This window comes from Aplidium turbinatum, chromosome 9 (assembly GCF_918807975.1).
Source record: "Aplidium turbinatum chromosome 9, kaAplTurb1.1, whole genome shotgun sequence".
NCBI classification, from domain to species: domain Eukaryota; kingdom Metazoa; phylum Chordata; class Ascidiacea; order Aplousobranchia; family Polyclinidae; genus Aplidium; species Aplidium turbinatum.
The window spans coordinates 17,348,610-17,370,706 of NC_137480.1; the positions used below are offsets into that span (position 1 = coordinate 17,348,610).

Below are 22,097 nucleotides of genomic sequence, written 5' to 3' on the forward strand. Positions count from 1 at the left end.
AAGATCCTTTGAACAAATTCTAAAATCGTTGTTTGGTTTCCAATCTCTTTTGCCTAATATTTCCTTCCAATTCACACTGTCAGACCATCTTCTCCAGGCCTTCCTATTTTTTTTTACTGTACGAAATAGGAAGAGATAATATGGTGTTGAACACTGAACAATCATAATCCTCATAATAATAATCATGCAATGAACATATATCTGTTTCCATTCATTTAACACATTAACAGCTAATTGTAAAGCTAAATAAAGAAAGGATTTGTGGCACGAAGCAGCTAAATCCATTTTCGGGATTTTGCTGTACTTCGTTACGTACCACAAAACTAAGTTGTTTCTGATAGAACACAAGGATCGACTTGCCTTTGCTGAGCACCCCAACATCGGGAGCTCCCACTATCGCATGTAAGGCAACGTCGATCAACGGGTGTGAGGACTAGCGACCCTCCCCCGCACTGGTGACCCCCGACGTTCAGAACAACGCAGGGCACTCTACCTTTGCGTGTCTCGGGCCAACCCAGCCCTCTGACACTGGTGGGGTGATATGTGGCACGAAGCAGCTAAATCCGTTTTCGGGATTTTGCTTTACTTCGTTACGTAGGCTACCACAAACCTAAATTGTTTCTGATAGAACACAAGGGTCGACTTGCCTTCGCTGAGCAACCCAACATCGGGAGCTCCCACTCTCGCATGTAAGGCAACGTTGACCAACGAGTGAGAGGATTAGCGCAACCCTCCCCCGCAGATTTAAAGTGTTTCAATTTGAGACCTGCATGCTGTCATAAGAAATCCCGACAAAAAAACAAATTGTTAGTGGGCTAAATATATTTTCATTTTGAAATAATTAATTTGACTTGTGTTTTTCCACTTCCTCACTAAAAACATCAACTAACTGGAGATATAGGAAAAACTGATCACCAAGCAACAACGAAAACTATCCATTGAAGCACTCGTCATTAGACTAAACTCCTTCCTTTCGTCGAGGCTTGGAAACAACAATGCACCAAGTTTCTGTGTTCTTTTTTCAAACATTTACATATCACAATTAGGGCATATAAATTCATCATCATCTTTTGTTAAACCAAAACAGTCATTATGGTTGCCTACCATATTTTACAACTTTCACGTTGCCTCATGTCGGAGGCTGTATTTTCTAAACATACCGAGCAACACCAATCTCCTACACTTGGACGTCTTTGCATATTTACTGTTTTCCTCTTTTGCTTTGCCTTTTCTATCCCTTTTCCATACGTGTCAAACAGAGACTTCGATACAGTTGTTACTCGATAATTAATGCTCCTTTTTATTTGCCCCCGCTTCTTGCGTAGGGTATTTGCTGACGGTGTAGCCATAATGCTATGACATGATGGTGATATGTGGGGCTGTGTTGAAATCCCATGACTTGTTGATGGTTGAGGAGAGATCCCATGACTTGTTTATATTTGTGGAGACATCTCATGACTTGTTAACGGTTGTTGAGAGACATCTTATAACTTGTTGATATTTGTGGAGACATCTCATGACTTGTTAACGATTGTGGAGACATCCCATAACTTGTTGATATTTGTGGAGACAATCATGACTTGTTGACGGTTGTGGAGACATCCCACAACTTGTTGGTGGCTGTGAAAACATGTCATGACTCGGTGATGGCAGCTGAGATTGGTCACCGACTGTATGGTCAATGTTGGTGACGTCACTTGGAGAAAAGACATGGTCAGCAGTAGTCTTGTTATCAAATGGAAAAATTCCAAATCCTAATAAAAGCGAAACCCAATTTTCGCGAAACAGGTACCTAAGTTATTTTGTGCCCAAACCACATGGATGGTGGTGTTTTGATCTGAGGTTGTGCTTGTTAGCTGCCAGTAAGGGAGTATCAACTGCACTGTCTTTCTCCTAACAGCCCTTACAAGCCCACAATTGAATGCCAAGGGTACCTGCCGTGATAAGGCCCACGGCTGATTTTGATGGGCCATGTTAGGGCAACTCTTCACTATCAGTTTAACCTAAACTACCTAAATACACTATCCAAGAAAGGTCAATATGTCAATACACGTTGAAATTTTAGACCCTTTAGCATATCCTGAAACTCTAACAAAGGTAGAAAACAAACACCACTTTGAAAACACTCCGATAGCTTAAGTACTGAACAAAATTTTACTCTTGCAAGATAGCTTTCAGAAATTTACAACTAACTCTGCTGGCATGTGGTTTCTTCCAGGAAACCAAATTACTTTTCTGTTCAGTCACATGATTATCGCAGCAAATTAGATTACCACAGCTGTTCCTTGCTTGCTTTGGTTTTCCAGATATGAAAGGGTGGGCCTTATTTAGGCACGGTCTTATTTGGGAAGAGTAGGCTACCTTATATTAAGCACAATCAAGAAACTAAAATGGTCCTGGGCAGGTCATATTGCAAGATATCAGGACAATAGATGGACTAAAAAATTAACAACATGGACACCACGAGAAGCCAAAAGAAAAAAAGGAAAACCAAAAGTGAGATGGAGGGACGACATTGACAAACAATGCAATACAACCAATTGGTACCAACTAGCACATAATCATGTAAATTGGCATGAAAAGGGGAAGGCTTACGTTCTGCAGTGGGCTCTCACAGGCTGAAAATGATGATGAAACAAAATGAAAAAAACACTAGAAAGGTAAAGCTGGTCCCATACTTGATTCAAAAGTTGGGTATGAAGATAAGGTTCTCATTGTAGTAAGCCTTTGGCACTAAGGAGAGTAGGGTGGCCAGTTCCTTATAGCCTTTCTCTCGGCCGCTTTTCCTGCAGCAATTATGCCCACCCAATTTATTACACCCTTGGTAGAGGTGAGCTATATTTTCAACAACCAGCTGAAGCCGAAATAATTGGAAAGCCAACGCCTTATCCGTTCCGCCCTCCAAACATCCCACAGCCATCCAAAGAAACACTACTTGACAATAAATACATGTTAAGTTTTGTAACTCAAATTTTTAACATCTGCCAGAAAAAAAAATCTGCCAGAATTTCACGCCAAGTATGCATGAAATTTCGGACAACCAAAACATTTCTCCACCGGCTTTGCAAAAAAAAAAGAAATGTAGCGGTTGCTGAACGATATAGCCTACGTCTATTCTGAGTGAATACTTAGTTTTTTTTTATTATTGAGGAAAAATCTTGACGTTTGGCAACGTTAGGTCGGTAGCTTGGACTGCATGGTTGCTGTTCTGATTCTGAAACTCAATAGTTCATTGTTTTCAACTTTACTCATCTTGTCTAATGGAGAACAAAAAGCAAGACAAAGGAAAAACAAGAAAGCGACCAAAAAGCCCAGGAGCAACTCGTGCTAATAAGAAAGCTATTCATGGTGAACAGCAGCAGGTGACAAACTTAATACAGTTGTCGACCCCATTTCCCCAATGACTGTAGGTCTGATCACTGTTTCAAAAAAAACAACAAAGGCATTTTATGATTTGCAATGCCAGCTTGTAGAGTTAGAGTTGTGTTTGTATGCTTTCAAATAGGCTACAGTACAGGGATATCTAGAGAAGGGGATATGAAGGCTCGCAGCGATTGCCTTATTCTCGTGACACTACCAGGGCGGTAGTTTGTGGTGCTTTAAACATGTGGTTCTTTTTAAAATCGTAGAAAGTTTTGTAGTGCAGCTGGTACAGTGAGCTACAGGAGACAGTTAGCAAATGTTACATAGAGCATATTTAAAGAATACTTGCTTACAAAGACAGTTGAAAAGTTACCAGTAAGCTGGTTTTTTGAACAAAGCCTTTGCAGTAGGCTAGATGTAAAGCAAGTATACAAGTAGTTGAATTAACAAGCAACCATGAGCATGCTGTGAATATCCAGGCCTGATGCTAATAGCGCAATGCAAGTTATCATAACAAGATTTATTAAACTACTATCGGTGCCAATTGTCATTTTACGATAAACACAGATTATTTACGATAAACAAAAGCCCTTCTATTGTCAGACGTAATAAAAGCCTTCGCATCCCCTTCTTTAGATATCCCTGCTACAGTAGCCTACTTTGTGTGTGTGTGAGAGGTAGTGAATATGTTGATACTTTTGCTTATGTCTCATATTAATGCCTAAATACACACTTTGCAGAACTGCACTGCAATTGAAGATTTTAGTTTAGTTTACTAAAATTCTCAATGTTGACTTGAGGTACAGTAGTCAACTAGTCAATAGTCATAGTTAATTCTGTTAACAAAAATGGTTGGTTGCACTATTATAATGAATTAACGACGACAATACTCCATCATGATGCTGTGCAGTAAATGCTGATTGCATGTGTATAGTCATACATTTCTTTTACTAGTATAATAGTGAATAAAAACAATGCACAATTATCGGTATGCATAGGCGTCGAAATAGGGTGGGCCGGGTGGGCGGCGCCCACCCTGCCGTGAAACGAGGGTGGGCAAAATATGTTTCGCCCACCCTGTTTTCATGACACTTATGAAGTGTTCGTTACAATTATTTCCGTTTTTGTTAAACGCTGAATTATCCAACACTTCTTGTTTTACGCTATGTCTCTCGCTAGTTATTCGACAGAACAAAGCAATTCCGTAACAACGCTGCGTTGAAAAAAGGCGGCACTCACTGCATTGTTGTTGCTACGGCAACTGCCACACCAGGAATATCTAAAGAAGGGGATGCGAAGGCTTACAACGATTGCCTTATTCTTATGACACTACCAGGGCGGTAGTTTGTCTCTTCAACATTGCAGAAAGTTTTGTAGTACAGTTGGTACAGTCAGATACAGAAGACAGAACTTAGTAAATGTTACATAGATAGAACATATTTAAAGAATACTTGTTTGGAAAGACAGTTGAAAGGTTACCAGTAAGCTGCTTTTCTTACAAAACCATTGCAGTAGGCTAGATGTAAAGCAAGTATACAGGTAGTTGAATTAACAAGTAACCACATGAGCATCGCAGTGAGTATCCAGGCCTGATGCTAATAGCGCAATGCAGGTTATCATAACAAGATTGATTAAACTACTATCGGTGCCAATTGTCATTTTACGATAAACACAGATTATTCACGATAATAAGAAGCCCTTCTACTGTCAGACGTATTAAAAGCCTTCATATCCCCTTCTTTAGATATCCATGTGCCACACGCTGGCAATTCCCGGTGAGAAAAAGCCACGTTTGATCTTTTCTCCGAATGGTCTCACTTTCGTTACGTCACAATCAAACTTCAGTTCCGGGTCAGCGTAAGGGAATGTGAATATGACATCATAATGATCGGCCACCCCCACTAGTGGGGAACAAACTGACGATGGATTATGATGATGATGAATGAACATGACAATAACATAACCGATACAAACTAAAGATGTACGGTACTGAAACAATCGCTTTTTACAAATCTTTCCACACAAACTTGTTGCTGGGATAAATTATGGCACCGCGCGATGTTGTCATTTCATTATTGAAAAGTTAAACATGAAGCAAAGTCAAACATCTATTCGAGCATTCTTAAAACCAGCTTCCAAAAGGCGTCGAGATTATAACGCTGAAGAAGCCACGTCCAGCACGAATGAACGTAGAGATGACATTGCTGAAGAAAGCAGTGCTTCAAGGATGGACATTGGACAGTGGTGAAGTCAATGTCTTAGGCAATGCACCGGTAGTTGTAGAAGACAGCATGAGCCATGGATCTCTACCTGCTCCATTTGACGTTAGCATGCTGCCGGATCAGCTTCGCCTCTGGAAGGTCGTGTGTTGCAAAGAAAGCTTTTTTCCGAATTCCAGTGGATGTGTCTTAACCCTGATGGTACTTGTTACTGTAGTTACTGTTTGTGGGCCTCGGAAAACAATCGGTTCGTCGTCGTCGTCGTCTGAGCTTCTGGGGCCGAGGGTCTATCCTTTTACCACCCCAGATTCACGATGTTCCCGGACTACACTGGAAGGCTGCTAGAGAGCAGCCAGTCTTTAGTTTCATCATCCATGACGCGCAGACCTTCCACTCCGTTAGGTGGCTTGAAGATGGTACAGTCATTGATGATGTGGTCTGCGGTCTGTTCCTCGGCACCACATTTACAGGAGGAGGAAGAAGCCATTCCCCATTGGTGCATGGTTGAGCGGAAAAGGCCGACGCCCGTACGGAGACGGTTGAGGCGCACCCACGCCTGTCTCTGTAGTGTCAGGCCGATTGGGCGTGTGTCGGCGTCGGGGATGAATGAATGGAGTCTGGTGGTGCTTGACCTCCATTCAGAATTCCATTTATGGTCCGCCCAAGTAGCCGCAGAGATGTCTTGTTCATCAGCTTCGTTGATCAGAAGCCGAGCGGCTGGCACGAATGGGTGTCTTGATTTCAGTCGGCGGGGGTGCCCGTTTGGGAAGGCAGAGATCTTGTGGTGGAGAAGATGATTAGGCTCCAGTGCCCGTCGACCGAGGGACAGAGTGGCTTCTTCGCGACGAAGCTCTGCAGGTTGGATGCCAGCGAGATTGGGGAGATTGTCCAATGGTGTGGGACGCAGGCATCCGGTCACTGTGCGCAGGGCGCTGTTTATGGCAGTGTCGATGTTGTGGCAGTGAGCACTGCGGCACCAGACAGGTGCACAGTACTCTGCTGAAGAGTAGACAAGGGCTAAGGCTGCTATTCGCAAAGTGTCAGCCCTCGCCCCCCAGCTAGAGCCTGCCAGGCGCTTCAGTAATGCAGCGCGGGATGTCATTTTCTTGCGCAGTGACACCAAATGGTGGCGGTATGTGAGCGATCTGTCTAGTGTCACCCCAAGGTACCTTGGCTCGGGGCAGAAGGACAGAGGTTTTCCGTTGTTGTGGACATGTAGCTCACCATCAGCTTCCCGATTGTGTAGGTGGAAAGCTGCCGCCACAGTTTTGGTTTCGCTGAGTTTCAGTCGCCAGTTCTGGAGATAAGCTGAGATGGTTTGCATGTCCTGGCTCAAGGTGTCTTCTAGATTTTCCCACGACTTTGTGGAGTGGAGAATTGCCAGATCGTCCGCATAAGCGTATTTTGCGGAGACCGTGGTTGGCAGGTCGTGGGTGTAGATGTTGAAAAGAAGTGGAGCCAGGACCGATCCCTGTGGGACGGACGGCAGATAACAATCGGTTATCTGCCGCAGACCAACGGAAGTTATACAGCAGCAATATCCGCACAGTTAGCAGTCACCTGTCCGAATATTTTACGGCAAATCCGAAGGTGCCACTTTAAAGATAACAGGTCACGAGTCAAGCGCTTTTTAGGTCGCAAAGGAAAACATAAAATAAGTTTGTTTAGTTTAGCAGCGCTCATAAGATCGCAAGGCGCAAGAAAGCAAACATCAAACCTATTAAAGCCTAATTGCTGCATCGACGCTAAACGCAATCTTTGTGAGAAAGACTAACCATTGCAAATTTGCGAACATACACAATTACACATTCAATGAAATCTGTTTGAAAACTCTCGCCCACCCAGAATTCCTCTCTTCTAAGAAAAAATCGACGCCTATGTCGGTATGTCTTTGCTTGAAAACAGGCCAAGTTTGTTTATCTTTCTAATCTGCAAAATATGGCTACTATTGCTTCTCTATGGAAAACATCATTTTTTTTTTAATGACTGTAGGTTATGTCTTTGTCTCTTATGATATATGCAGATCATGAAAGAAGAAGTAAAGGAAACGGGACAACCCAATACATCATCAAGTGAAGATGGTCAAGGTTTGGAATACCGTAGCCTATTTTGTAATATTATCATATTGCATATTTGCGGAACTAGACTGACTTAGTTTTGAAGTAGATGTGCAACGACCAAGTGAAAGCCATACACAGGTTTAATAGGGTGTATTCTGTAGCCTATATAGGTTAAGTAAGGTATATATATATTATAAAGAAATTCATTTAAAAAAAATTAATTGCACTGCTATGTAAATCAGTTGGATATTTGTTTAAAGCCCAACTGAAGACAGTGCACTCCGTTTCGACCTTCCGGCCTCCTCAGTGCAGTAAGTACACTGGTATGGCCATGGAGATGTGATATTTTCCTATTTGTGGTACCTAAGTTCCAAAAATGGTACTCCTGCAAACCTTGCCAAAGTGCTCAAGCTGTAAGCAGTGAGCTTTGCGCAATGCATAGCAATTAGCAAGGTGCCCCCAGTAAAGTGCTCAATCGACATAAGTCAAGAGCGTCCATAACTGCAGACAGTGCACATCGTTTCGGCCTTCCGGCCTCCTATATATATCTTAATTTGGGAATGGTGTAGCTTCATTTTTTTATTCTTGTTGACTGTTTCATTACACCAACATTGCAAAACTAGTACTTCATCCACTCTAATTTTTAATAATTCTTATTCTAGAATAAGAGGCAGCAATAATTTTTTTTATGTTGATAGTTCACCATTTTCATTTTAAATATGAGCAAGCTCAGTATTTGATCAAGGTCATGTAAGACATCGCAATGTCAACATGTGAGACTGGTGTGACAAAAATACTTTTATTTTATTTTTTTTATACACTTCGATGTTAATTCTACTTAGTTTTATATATCTGTGGTAAAACAAAGTAGACTCATATTTAATTATTTAATTTACATGCTTCACCAAGGTATTTTAAAGCTTTATTTCCAGGATACATTTTCTTAGGAGACACTTTAAGATGATATAGTTTCGGGAGAGAGTTTGCTTTTTTATACCAAAGGCAGGCAAGACACAACAATAACACAGGGTTGAGCATTACAACAGTATATTACATATTTACAATAGTTCAACATTCAAACGTTTTCGACTTAACTTAAGTCCTCATCAGGAATCTGTAAATATTTATAAACTATAATAAATTTCACTTCTTGACAGTGACTACCGTAACTAACTAACTAAACAACTAACTAAAAGCATCGAGAAACACGCAACGATTAAAAGCAATAGAGTGGAAAACATACAAACAGACGAAAAAATTACATTAAGAAAAGGAAACTGCATGACTAAGTTACAAAGGAATTTGCACATCGGGGTACGTGATACAACTAATAAATGTTGAGGAGAATAGAGGCGCCACCCGCAAATAAACTTGATATAAAATATATATATTTTGAAAATAATATCACTTAATACAATCAAAGGTTGTTTGAAATTTCAAGCACAAACTGCACAAAATGACTATATCTAAGTAAAAAGGTGAGTCCCATACTTGATCCAAGTATTAAGGGATGAGAAGATAAAGTTCTCATTATACTAAGCTTTTGGCACTAACGAGAGTAGGGTAGCCAGTTCTTTTCTCTCGGCCGCTTTTCCTTCAGCACCTACGTTTACCTAATTTAATACACCCTGGGTAGAGGTGAGCGGTGTTTTGCAACAACCAGCTTAAACTGGGTGTCGAACAAGGATTGCATGATTGGACAGCAGGCGCTTTATCCGCTGCACCACCCCACCGCTGTCTCTAACTACGGGTCTGCTACTGATCGCTGAGTCCGATTCGGTGAGTTCCTAACCTCTAACCCCTAACCCTAAAACGGCAATGATAATTAGGCTACGGTACCCGATAATTAAAAAAGAAAAATGAAAAAATCCCCCGTTAAGGGATTGGACTCACCGAAACGGGCCATTCCGCTAACTACAATATAAAAATTTAGAAATTGTGAAAGAGTCTCGCAAGATCCATAAAAATTGATATTTCAGAATCTTTTTTTTATTTGACCTCACACAGCCATGGATGTAAAATTCTCTTAGCCTATTAAGTATTCTAATTTCAAACTTGATGCTATCCTATAAGAGTACAGTAATCCCCATTTATTAAGATCACTTTGAGACCGGATGATTTTGGGCTTATTAAGCAGGTGGGTTTAAAGCGGGAAGACGATTCTCGGCCACTCCTATGCATTCAGTATTTTCGGACTGAACTTGATTAGGCTAAGCTGTGGCTGTGGGCCATATATACTGGCCTATTCATCGTGTGCTTAATAAGCCTGTCTACTGTATGAGGTATTTTACATGTTTACAGTTTACACATGTATATTTTTAAGCAATAAATATAATTATTACCACAAAAAGTGCTTATTGCCAAGCAAAAAAGCCAAGGAGAGCAATTTCATCAAATATTGTTATTTCTAAAACCTCTACAGCCTGTGTCACCCTAAAAGCAGGATCATTCGAAGGTTCTTATTTAAATAGAATCTTTAAATTTTAATAAATTCTATCTGAATAAGGATCTTCTGATAATCCCTGTTTTAAGGTGAAACAGGCTGTAGCCTGTAGTGTATAGGTTTTAGAAAGTAATAACTATATTTGATATATTATATATGTTTAATCTAGAAAAACCAAAGACACAACCAAATGCTGGGCCTATTTTTAAGAACCCCAAGTATAGGGAGACTGGATTTGCTACCCGTACTAAAGTATGGAAAAATCTTAAGCAAATTATGACTTCACAAAAATCTCAATCACCTTTGGAGGAAGTAATGTGTAAGTCTTACATTTTTTATATTGACCAATGACCATGGAACACAACTTTAATGTGTGCAAGCTTCAAAATCTGTCTGATTTTTTGGTGAAAACTTCTATCACACACAAGTTTGACTTCGATGTATTGCAAAATGTTATTCTTGTAAGTTGTAGTATGTAATGTTTAAACTTTATAGCTATCTACTATGAATAATGAATATATATCATTTTTAAGTAATATATACTGCAGTTGTTATACCAGTCTTACCCCACATACAAGTTTAGCTTAAAATATACATTATTTTCAATACACAATACACATCATGTGTTTGTGTTTTTACTAATTAATCAATCAGATGTATTTCTTCAAAAGTTGATATGATCAAACAAAAGTTAGTGACATTGTTTTGAATTTTGATTGATACTTTCTGATCTAGCAGTATCAGGGTTAGCCTACTGAGCAACGGAGTCCCATGTTTAATTATTTTTAAGAGTAATAGGTTTGAATTAACGTAGCTAGTTTCAATTCGTTCTGCAGAAATCCACCATTTATCTTCTCATCGCCATCATTACCCAGATAGCAAAAATGACAATTGTACTTTTTAGATGTCAGCATCGACGCGCCACCTTCAACGAAACCTGTCAAGAAGTACTCTGATGTATCTGGCCTGCCCGTAAGTTTTGGGCTGATAAACTTATGTTTAACAGTTATTACTTAAAAGTAGTTTCCCAATGTGGTCTTTTAAGTGCTTCCACTTCCACAAGCGCAACAAAAAACGAATTACAGTATAAATCAAATGCTATTAATTTCGCAGTTTGTTAATGGTTTTTTAATTTAGCAAAATGGGGTTTAGCCCAACAATTTTCACAAACGGAAGGCTAAATTGAATGCATCGTTTGCAGGCATTGTATACAGATCCTCACACAAAGTTAAGGTATTCTAACTCGGATGAATACCGTCGCATACAACACATGTCAAGTGACACTGTAATTGGTTTGCTGGCCTTGAGACAAGCGCAATATGTGTGATTTATGCTCCAACTTCATCTTTGTACCAAGGTAAGCCTTATGACTACGAATCTACGATATATATAAATTTTATAGTATCTAGATCAAGGGTCTCAAACTCAAATTGCTCTGAGTCCCAAATGGACACTTGTAAGTTAACCCGAGGGCCGCAATACACAATAAGAAGTCAATACAGTTAAAACGCAATAAAAAGGTGGTAAGATCACAGAAGAACGTTCGCAAGAAAAGGTAGTAAGAACAAAGAGATTGAAAAACACTGTACCAACGATTGAAAAACACTGAAAAGAACCCAAACGAAACGACTGATCTGAAGAGTAAAAGTTTGGCAATCTTGTTTCAAAAGCGCGGAAAAAACTAAACTCTTGAAGAACTGATTTCAGCAAACACCAAGGTTACTAGACTAAGCTGGAAAGCAACTAGAGAGCAGCCAATCTTTGGTTTCATCATCCAAGACGCGCACCGCACAGACCTTCCACTCCGTTAGGTGGCTTGAAGATGGTACAGTCATTGGTGATGTCTGATGTAGTCTGCGGTCTGTTCCTTGGCACCACATTCACAGGAGGAGGAAGAAGAGGCCATTCCCCATTGGTGCATAATAGAGCGGAAAAATCCGACACCCGTACGAAAACGGTTGAGGCGCACCTACTGTTAAGGCGCCTGTCTTTGTAGTGTCAGGCCGATGGGCTTGTGTCGGCGTTGGGGATGAACGAATGGAGTCTGGTGGTACTTTATTTCCATTCAGAATTCCATTTATGGTCCTCCCAATCAGCTGCAGAGATGTCTTGTTCATCAGCTTCGTTAATCAGAAGTTGAGCGGCTGGCACGAACGGTCGTGCTCGTTTGAAGGAGCAGAGACCTTGGAGGGAAGAAGATGGTTGCTTCAATGCCCTTCGACCGAAAGACAGAGTGGATTTTTTGCGACGAAGCTCAGCAGGTTGGATGCCAGCAAGAATAGGGAGATTATCCAATGGTGTGGTAGACAGGCATCCGGTCATATGCGCAGGGCGCTGTTGGTGGCAGTGAGCACTGCGGCACCAAACCGGTGTACCGTTCTCTGCTGAAGGGTAGACAAGAGCTAAGGCTGCTGTACGCAAAGTGTCAGCCCTCGCTCCCCACCTAGAGCCTGTCAGGGGCTTGAGTAGCGCAGCGCGCGATGTCAGTTTCTTGCGCAGTAACACTAAATGGTTGGGGTATGTGAATGATTTGTCAAATGTCACCCCAAGATATTTTGCTTTGCAGAAGGACAGAAAGTCCGAGATTCTTCATTATTCTGGACATGTAGCTCACGATCAGCTTCCCGGTTTTGTAGATGGAAAGCTGCTGCCACAGTTTTGGTTTCGCTGAGTTTCAGTCGCTAATTGTGGAGATGAGTTGAGAGGGTTTTTGTGCTTGTTTTAACGTTAGCCGCTTGCTAAAAGCCTGATTGAATGTTTTTTAAAATAGGTTTTCTCATTTTTTACTGCTTTCCTAAGGCAACAAAAAGCTCATTTCGCCAGTAAAAAGTAAAAAAAAATATTTGAAAATTATGTCGGACAGAAGCAGTAGCGGTAGTCAAAATCTGCTAAATATGACCAATCAGGCCGCACCTCCAGAGGTAGCCATGTTTGTACAAATGCGTATTCTAAATGCATTGCCTTTTAATTTTAGATTCAAAGCATGTTCCTATCTCCGTTCCGCTGAGAGTCGCACCTCAGAGAGGAAGCTTGGTGTTGCCAAGCTTGGATTGGAGTTGTAGCTTTGGCTTCGATCAACATATTTGTTTGCAAAAAAAAAACTAATATCAACTGGCAACACCCATGATGTCACGTTGTGGGGGATTTCCGATGAACAGACTTTTGAACGAGTAGTCAAAGTGTGGGCCAAAACAATTAGATTGAGTTGGAATTTCGTGGGCTACTTAGCTCGTGCAGGAATGTCGTAAATTGTTTGTGCTATCAGACGTAAAAACAACCATCTTTAACATCGATTGGTCACAACTCTAAAAATGTGTTGAATAAACTGTTTGCTTATCACCGGACACCGGCATTTAAGTCTGTACCCAGACAGCAAAATCCGTCATTTTTACGTTTTCAACGTCTCCAGACGTTGAATCAATTAAAGAGTAACAAATACGCCCCGTTTGCTCAGTAGTTAAGCGCTCGACTCGAGATCATGCGACGCTTGTTCGGTTCTCGGTGTGCGCTTGAGCAACGCATTTCAGGACTGCTTCCCATGCAACGCCACCAGGTAGGTGGAATAATTTCCCGCCAACAACACTTTAACAATCGGAAAACTTTACTCTGTCAATCTCAGTAACCGGCCCAGCGTCAAGAGCATCTACAAGTTTGCGAAACTACCAGGAATAACCAATCAAGGCTTTGTCAGTCCGAGGATAAAGATTCAATACCAAACCAGTTCGGTTTATTTGGTTCTTTATTCATTGACAATTCTCCACAAGAGCGACGTCTGGTAACTGCGTTATTGTGATTATTTTTTTAATGTATTGTTAATCGTTTTATTCATAGACAAGTAGCCAAGTGAATTTTGCAAACAGGCTCTAACTTTTAACTTACAACAAGCTGTTATTTTGTAACAAGCATAGTATACTAGCAAAGGGTAAGAAAAACTAATTTTATTACACAAATGCCTTTCAAATTTAGTAAAAATTATACAATATACATATTCAAAATCTTCATTACATTGAAATTTGAAAAAAAAAAATTATCTAGTATTATCGTCTTCAGCTCCCTCACATCCACATGTCGTCTTGTGGCCTAACTGCTCTTGGAAAAGCTGGTGGTTGAAAATATTGGCTTTTATCTGGACAAACTCTGCAACTGCCATCAAGCATTTCTTCATAAATTTTCCTTCCACACATGTTTTCTGCTGACAGCTTTGAGACTTCGTAACTCGCTCGGATATTTCGTTCCCCTTCTGTGCCCATCTTTGTAAACAATAAAGACGGTTGACCTACTGCTTGCCAGTCTACAAAATTTACTGATCTTCTGCCCACTCAGCAGAACTCTACCGTATGACACGATTCTAGTGCACACAATAATTTTATGATTTTAAAAAGTATTTCTGTAACCTAAAAACACATTGATGCATATAAGAAATATAGGCCTACAGCATAAATTGCATCTGGCCGACTAGAAAAAAACACCAATTTTTAATACGGTCACGGGCCGGATACATGGAGCAGTTTTGAATCTTTGATTCTTTATCCTTGAACTGACAAAGCCTTGATAGGTTATTCCTCGACCTGTTAGTTATGCATTAGCCTACTTGTTGATGGTTTTGACGTAGGACCGGTTTCCGAGCTTGACAGAGTGAAGTTTCCGATTGTTGAAGTCATGTTGCCGTGGAATTATTTCATCCATTGGATGCCTCTGGATGGAGAGCAGTCCTTATAATGCGTTGGTCAAGCGCACACCCCGAGAGTCGAACTAGCGCCGCTTGATCTTGAGGCTTCTTCGTTCATGAAGTCACGCGCTAACTAACTGAGCTATCGGGACGGACATGGAGTAGTTTTGAATGTTGTTGCGGGCTGCACGCAGGTTGCCCAACGATGTCTCAAAGTACGTGTAGAAGTGCGAATTTCACACAATATTATTACTAGGCCTGCAAGGCGATGTTGGAGATGTGGCTTTTTATCACAGTGCTCGTTAAGCGAAGAATGAATCCCTTTTTTCATGTTCAAAGAATTAGGCCTACCTGTTTCTATGTAGTTTACATTATTTATCTCTTTCTAACCCTGCTTTGCCATATTGGATTAGTTGGAAAATTACGTTTCGTCATTGATGTTTAGACAGCTGACCTACAGACAGGACGTTTATTTGTGAACAATAATAATGCTATGGTTTTATTTCTTGTCGCTCAACAACAGCTAAGATATTTTAGTGACAGGGTTGCTTTTAATTTTATATCAGGTTTAAGATGTCATCACATTATTACCAAACTTATTCTCACGGCGTTATGCAAGAAAGAATACAATCAGTAGGCTACCGTTTTTTAAAGTCTTTGGATTGACCCGACCTGGAATCGATCTCAGATCTACCAGAACCGAAGGCGAAACCACTCGGCCACTGAGCTGGTGCTTGTTAGTGAATTGAAGCCAATATAAGTTAGTTTTTTGTTCTTGAAATAATTAAGCGTATAATTTCCAAAGTAAACCTAGAATTCATGCTAGGCTACTTTGATTGACTGGGGATACATTTTTCTTGCCTTTTGTATACAAGCCTGATGTCATTAAAATATTGCCGTTATTTAAAGCCTTTGTTACTGCCACCAAATCATTGAAAAAGAAACAATATTGTAATAAAAATCATTAGTGTTTCATGTAGCCTACCGTACGTGACTTTCCAAAGCTATAGCAATACATGCTTTGTCTGTGTTGATGTCGCGACTGCTGGTAACTTGAACCAACGAAACGTAATACTTCTATTCAAAAGGTATTCTTTGTAAGCCAACAATATGGTTAGTAGCCTTGCTCTTTGCACTAGCTTGATGGCGAAGCTCAAAGCTTTGATAGAACGCTTTCAAACAGAAAATAACAGTAGTACGGTAGTAGATATAAAAGCTGAATCTGGGAGAAAAGTCAAGAAAATGTTTTAGTTGCATTGGAGACTGACTTGAATGCAAACGATATACAGTATGTTATTGTTGTATCTGTTAAGTTATGACTAATTAGAAGATTGGTTTTGTTGCTATAAAGGGTCTAGGCTACTGCCGTAAACCAGGGCTCTGCAATCACAAGTCCATGAAGTAATTGTCACCCCTTTATGAAAACTTTTAATAATGCTGTATTAACTTCCCAGACAGCAAAATCTGCCATTTTTACATTGATTCAACGTCTGCAGACGTTGAATCCATGTAAAAATGACAGATTTTGCTGTCTAGGTTAAAGTCTAGTTAACGGTTGTTAATTTTCATGCGTAGCCTAATAACAAGTCAGACTTTTGTGCCTGGCCTATAAGAATTACGCCCACCTTGAATCGATCTCAGTGCAAAAATCTTTGCTAACCCCTGCTGTAGACCACAGTCATTTGACTGTGAAAAGTAGTGTAACTTAGTTGTTGTTTTGTATGCCGAACTGTAGGCTAAAGCAGTTATGAAGCAATGTAACATTGGATAATTGCAGGAAAAAATTATAGCAACCAAAGGTCTAGCTTTGTTCACCAGTGAAAAAATTGTTATTGCTTTGTGGATTAAAGGACATTGTTCACAAACCCATTGTCGTATCCAGGCTTTCGCCCGGTGGTTGAAGATTTAAATAAAGTAGACGGAAGGCAAGGAAGCCAATTTTCTTGTCCACCTTCAGGCGTGCCTTTAAGTGTCCTGCCAAAGACACAGCTATATGCTCTTGAGCGGTGTCGAAACCAGTGCTTTCACCACTCCGCTATGCAGCCTTAGTGTATTTAATGAGCTCATCTTCAGTAAAATACAAATTACTGATGGACCAGTTCAATGAAGAATGAATAAAGTATCCGCGCTGTAATTTTAAGATTCTCTGCAGCTTAGGCGAGTAACCTCTGAAAGAGTTTTGTAATTCTTGAAGGTGCCTACTACAAACCTTTAAGCAGATTTGAAGGAACTTTGTAAATTCTATCCTGAAGTAAAAGATCTTTTGGTTAGGTTTTGAATCTTTATCCTCGAACTGACAAAGTCTTGATAGGTTATCCCCGGTAGTTTTGCATAACCTAGGATTACTTGTAGAGGCTTTTGACGCCGGGCTGGTTAACGAGAGTGGCAGAGTTAAGTTTTCGATTGTTGAAGTGTTGTTGCTTTGAAATTATTCTATTCGTTATGGAGAGCAGTCCTGAAATGCGTTGCTCAAGCGCACACTCTGAGAGTTGAAGCAGCTTGGTCATGAAGTTTCTTCGTTCACGAAGTCACGCGCTAACCAACTGAGTTATTGGGGCAGGTTTACAATAGGAAGTTGGTTTTATCTACTTTTCTACAGAAATGGCTTGTTCTTAATTAAAATAAGTGACTCCGGTTTGAGAATCACTGACTTCCTTTCCATCTAATGCGCTACAAAAATCCCAAACAAAATTGATAAAATCTGTAAGCTATGCAAAAAAGAGTTTGTATTTCTACCATAGTGGGTGCCCAAACACATCAGTTGGTCGAAGTAGACAGAAGGTCGAAGTAAGTAAGAAGGTCGAAGTAAGAGCTTAAGACAGGTCGAAGTAAGTAAGTAAGGTCGAAGTAAGAGCTTAGACACCAGTTGGCAGAAGAACAACTCGCCGCAAGTATCGAAGAATGCAGCAGCTAAAAGTTATGAAATTTTTAATTGTGCTGCTGACCGGTTAGGGGTTTTCCATAAAAGACGTTCTCATAAAATTGCTGCAAAATGACCACCCCCATGCACAGTGTCAATGAAAAGTCCGCCATTTACACCCCCTGACTGCAAACGTCTTTTATGGACAGTCCCTTTTGAAAAAAGTCGACAAACTACAGCACTTACGTCACAGATTGATTTGAAATAAATAGATGCGTTCAATTTAGATCCCAAATGATTTTTTTAAATTGATGAACATTGAGATGCAACAATGCTTAGTTTATTTTTGAAAACAGGAGCTAGCCTATTTGACGCTATTTCAGTTCAATCTTTTGTTTGAAAAAAGACAACATATCTTCAAAGCTGTGTAAGATTTCCATTGGACCTTTATGGATCCAAAATATCATGTAGGCTACCCCGGTTTCAGAGCTTGTGCAGGTTGAAGACTGTCATTGTGTCGAAACAGAATATCTATATCTGGCCCGTGATTATCTTTTCACAACTGGCTATTTGTCAAAACGTTTAGGCCCTATAGTAACCCCTGTTTTACGAGATTGTAACAAAGTAATTGACTGGACCAGGGGTGTGCAACCTTTGTTACAGGAGGGCCAGATATAAATAATTGGGTGAAACCGCGGGCCGTATGTTTATTTAACATATGATTTCTAGTAGTTGCAGGCACAAAAGAGTAGTTTTTCTTGTTATTCATGTTATTCTTATATTAGGGGTTATCTCCTTCCAGAAATAATAAGTTAGGACGCATAAATTTCTGAAGAAAACTGCTATTCCAATTTATTGTCACACTGTCTTTAAACGAGCTCAGTGAGAAGTTTGCAGCTGGCTTCTTTTCCTGACGGCTTTTTCCAAATTTACTTTAATGGAAGTCATCGCAATTCGAAGTCCATTTTCCAAGTGTTGGTCTGTCAGAACCGATCAATAGGGAGATTTCATGACGCCCGTTTCAGAAAAAAATGTTCGCACAAATACGTTGAGCCAAAAAGTGCCATTTTTGAAGCCATGGATTTTTGAAATGTGGAAAGTCATCTTGGTTGAAATGTTTTCGGTAAAAATCGCCAAGATTCATTTTTAAATACTTTGCTTTCAAATCCTTTTTCTCTTGAAGATCAATCAGTTCAAGTTGGATATCAGCAGGTGCTTTGTCAATGTCCGTGTTGAGTGGCGAAGAGAATATATCAAACAAATGTTCATGAGATTTGAAGTCCTTGAAACGAGCCAAAAATTCATACAACAATTTTTCAAATTTAGTTTTCTTCTCCGGAGGCATTCCATAGTCTCTCAAAGTTGGAAAGTGGAAAAGATGTCCTGTCTGTATGTGAGCTTTCCAAAGTCGTACTTTGTTCATAATGCCTTTTATGTGACCATACATTTTTAGAAATAATTGATTAAACTACCATTCAACGTTTTATAGGCAGAGAAAACTTTTTCTCGAACCGTAGAAAATTTCATGATCAGATCACCGCTTCAATGCGTGATGGAAAGCTACAGATAAATCTGCATCTGGCATTACAGAGTGCAAAAAACAGTGTTGCAGAACGCGTTTTCGAATATTAAATTCTCATCAGTGCAACTACGTTTATGAACGCAATAACAACGGTTAACTTTAAACTCAATACAATACATTACAAACATTATAAGGACATATTCTCAGTGTTCAATTGAATATTAATAAATTCAGAGACATCAGAATAGAAAATTAAATACAATGGATTGGCGGTGGCCGATGGGAGACTTCTAAAATGGTTAACAGAAGGTGCGAAATCTACAATATTCCACTCCACAATGAATTGTTCAAACGTACCAGACTAAACTAAATTACCGTATAAACATGTTTCGCGGACCGCACACAATTCAAAATTGGCACATCTTCGCGGGCCACATTTGGCCCGCGGGCCGCACGTTGCACATCCCTGGACTGGACGATTTCTGAAACAAAAAAGCATTGAGTCAATTTTGTAAACCGAAAGGAATTAGGCTTCTACAATTATTTCTGACACACTTATATGTTTTCATGCCAGTTCTGGTCTGTGTACCCAAGTGTTATTCTTTGTGATGCATATTATTGTATATGCCGAACGATTTCAAACCTTTTATGCTTTATCTACCGTACAGTATAACTTCAAGCGCATGGGCTATCCCTTGTACTGTAGATCAATAAAAACTTTAAATTATAAGAAATGTTGAATTTCAAAGAAAATCAGTAATGAAGTTATTGAATTTGCGGCATATAAGAGCTCTCGAGCTGGTTTTTGCAAAACTAATAGCTTAGCAATTGAAGATATTGCACTTGTGTAGAGCGGTCGCAAGTGTCATTAGCTTATAATGGCTCAAACAATTCAAGTTTATATGCTTTTGATTTTTAATAAAAAAAAATCTACAATCATCTGACGTCAGACAGCGTAGGCCAAACTGTAGTCTGCTGTATATCTAATGCAAACATTCTTCTTGATTTAATGAAATTCAGGTTGAAAGACAAATGCAATATTGTGTTACTTTTGGACGATTAAAGCAACTAACTCTGCAATTTAGGAACTCACATTCAGTTCATCACACTGGGTTACGATGAGGTCTATAACTTGTTAGTGGCATTGTCTGACGTAGAAATAGGAAGTGCTGACGTTTCGTTTCTTGAAAAGGTATTTAATTAACGGATTTTCTTGTAACTAGAAAGCGTCCCATGTTCGGCATAAGTGGTTTCTGCTACTGTACTAAAGAGAATAGAGGATTATTTTTAGGCACGCGAATACTGTAGTCAATTAAAAAACAGCCAAAGTCTTTGAAGAGAACGACATGCTTGTAGGTATTTACATTTGGTCTCGTGGTTGAAAGCCTACAGCCCACTTCAAACATTCAAAAATGTAAAGATGTGCAATAAGAAAACTATAGATAAATTAAATAAAGAAAGCATGTTTTCCTGCTTGGAATAAAGTTTTTGTCAAAGCAATCTGAAATCCTTTACGAAACATGACGATTAAAAAAAAAAAACTGAAAAAAGAAATTAAAGAAAAGGTGTCAAAAAGAAACAAAATATTTCCAAATATTCCCAGAAGTAAGTTATGGTAATGATGAAGTTGAGTTTTGTCTTTCAAGTGAAGAGCGAAAGCTTTTAATTCGTAACTTGATTTTTTTAATTTTGATACCGTTTCAGTTACAATTTTTATAATTTACAACAATATTTGATGTAAAAGTGTTCAAATCAAACCTTAACTTGTCAAAGCTGAATTTTTATTTTGAAGCTTAATTACAAACGCCAACACAGTGTGAAAATTTTAAGTTAGAATGAAGTCTAGTGAGATGTGTAGCTGATTGCACAACTTCTGCTTTGGAATACGTGAGTCGCCTTCAGTAGGCAAACGATGTTGTTTTAGTCAAATGAAAATGATTGTCATTAGGTTAAGGGTATTTTACAAACTTTCAAGTGCTGCAGCGTGGAGCTTGGCTAACGTTAATAGCTATATAAAAACATAGTGTACCTAATTTGGTTGGATGTTGCTTTACAATTTAGTTCAGCTTAGCAGCTTTAACATGAATTGAATGATTGTCTTTGTCAGCTAGGCTAAATTGTTTTCAGTTCTTATTAAAATAGAAACCTGAAAATGACAACTATCAGCAGTTTATCAAAGGAAGTAAATCCTCTGAGCCTATGGAGTGGCTAGATGCCACGTTAAAGTAGGCCTACCATTGGAGTGAGTCATTCCGAATGACACATTGAATCAAAGCATTGGAATAAGCTAAGCAAGAGGTTAGTGCTCAACCGACTCCAACTACAAGGCATGCTATGAAATGAGAGGAAAGTGTAATTTCGAATACTCGATTTTCGAAACGTAAAATAGAAGGTTTTTGCTCCATTCTTTGGCATGTCCAACAAGCAGTTTAATCAGTAAGCTGAGTGTGGCATCAAAAGTTTTATTGAGTTGTTGGAATGCTATTCCCAAGCCTTTATCGCTCCTTGACGTCACAATTTATTCAACAGTCAAATTTTCCACTTGATATTAAAACATATCACACTTCACATGGTTGGTGTAGAGTTGAAAACATAGTATCACGGAAACAAAAAGCCTGGTGTGTAAGTGAATGGTGTATCATGTTTGCTTCAAGTCCTATTACGTACTGTAGGTACTTTAAGAATATTTGATTTCACTTTTAGCGTCCCGACGCGAAACCGAGGCATTAACACTCTCCTCTTTTGTGAAATTGACCTATGCGACCTTTTTGTGTTTTGTAGTCTGTGTAGTGTATGCTGTATGGCATGAAGTTATGAAGTTAAATTACTTTAAAGACAGTTTTGTTCTGTAGCGTATGTTCCCTTCAGGTCATCACTTTAGTGAATTTGACTTGAGTGAATATAGACTTTCGTTTTAACTAATCACGCAGTTTAGTGGGAGATAAAGGCCAGATGGAGATA

The 22,097-nt window shown here is 39.5% G+C and overlaps 1 protein-coding gene across 2 annotated transcripts; it reads left to right on the forward strand.

The window, feature by feature from the left end:
* The first annotated feature begins 3,193 nt into the window (after nucleotides 1-3,193).
* On the forward strand, nucleotides 3,194-15,788 carry LOC145777172 (INO80 complex subunit C-like). Of its 2 annotated transcripts, none has more exons than XM_082588484.1 (6): nucleotides 3,194-3,362; nucleotides 7,606-7,669; nucleotides 10,255-10,404; nucleotides 10,990-11,057; nucleotides 11,287-11,442; nucleotides 13,060-15,788. In XM_082588484.1, exons 1-5 carry the CDS (start codon nucleotides 3,261-3,263, stop codon nucleotides 11,410-11,412), a joined length of 510 nt encoding a protein of 169 aa, XP_082444610.1. In that variant the 5' UTR covers nucleotides 3,194-3,260; the 3' UTR covers nucleotides 11,413-11,442; nucleotides 13,060-15,788. The 2 variants fall into 2 exon arrangements, with proteins under 2 accessions (XP_082444610.1, XP_082444611.1); XM_082588485.1 differs by having other exon boundaries at nucleotides 14,136-15,788.
* The last annotated feature ends 6,309 nt before the right edge of the window (nucleotides 15,789-22,097 follow it).

What these genes read in the sequence shown, in the direction of transcription:
- LOC145777172 (XM_082588484.1), top strand. Translation starts at nt 3,261, where the DNA reads ATGGAGAACAAAAAGCAAGACAAAGGAAAAACAAGAAAGCGACCAAAA. An exon ending in TTCATGGTGAACAGCAGCAG is followed by an intron (nt 3,363 to 7,605) that starts GTGACAAACTTA and finishes TGATATATGCAG; the next exon opens with ATCATGAAAGAAGAAGTAAA. An exon ending in CTGATGTATCTGGCCTGCCC is followed by an intron (nt 11,058 to 11,286) that starts GTAAGTTTTGGG and finishes CATCGTTTGCAG; the next exon opens with GCATTGTATACAGATCCTCA.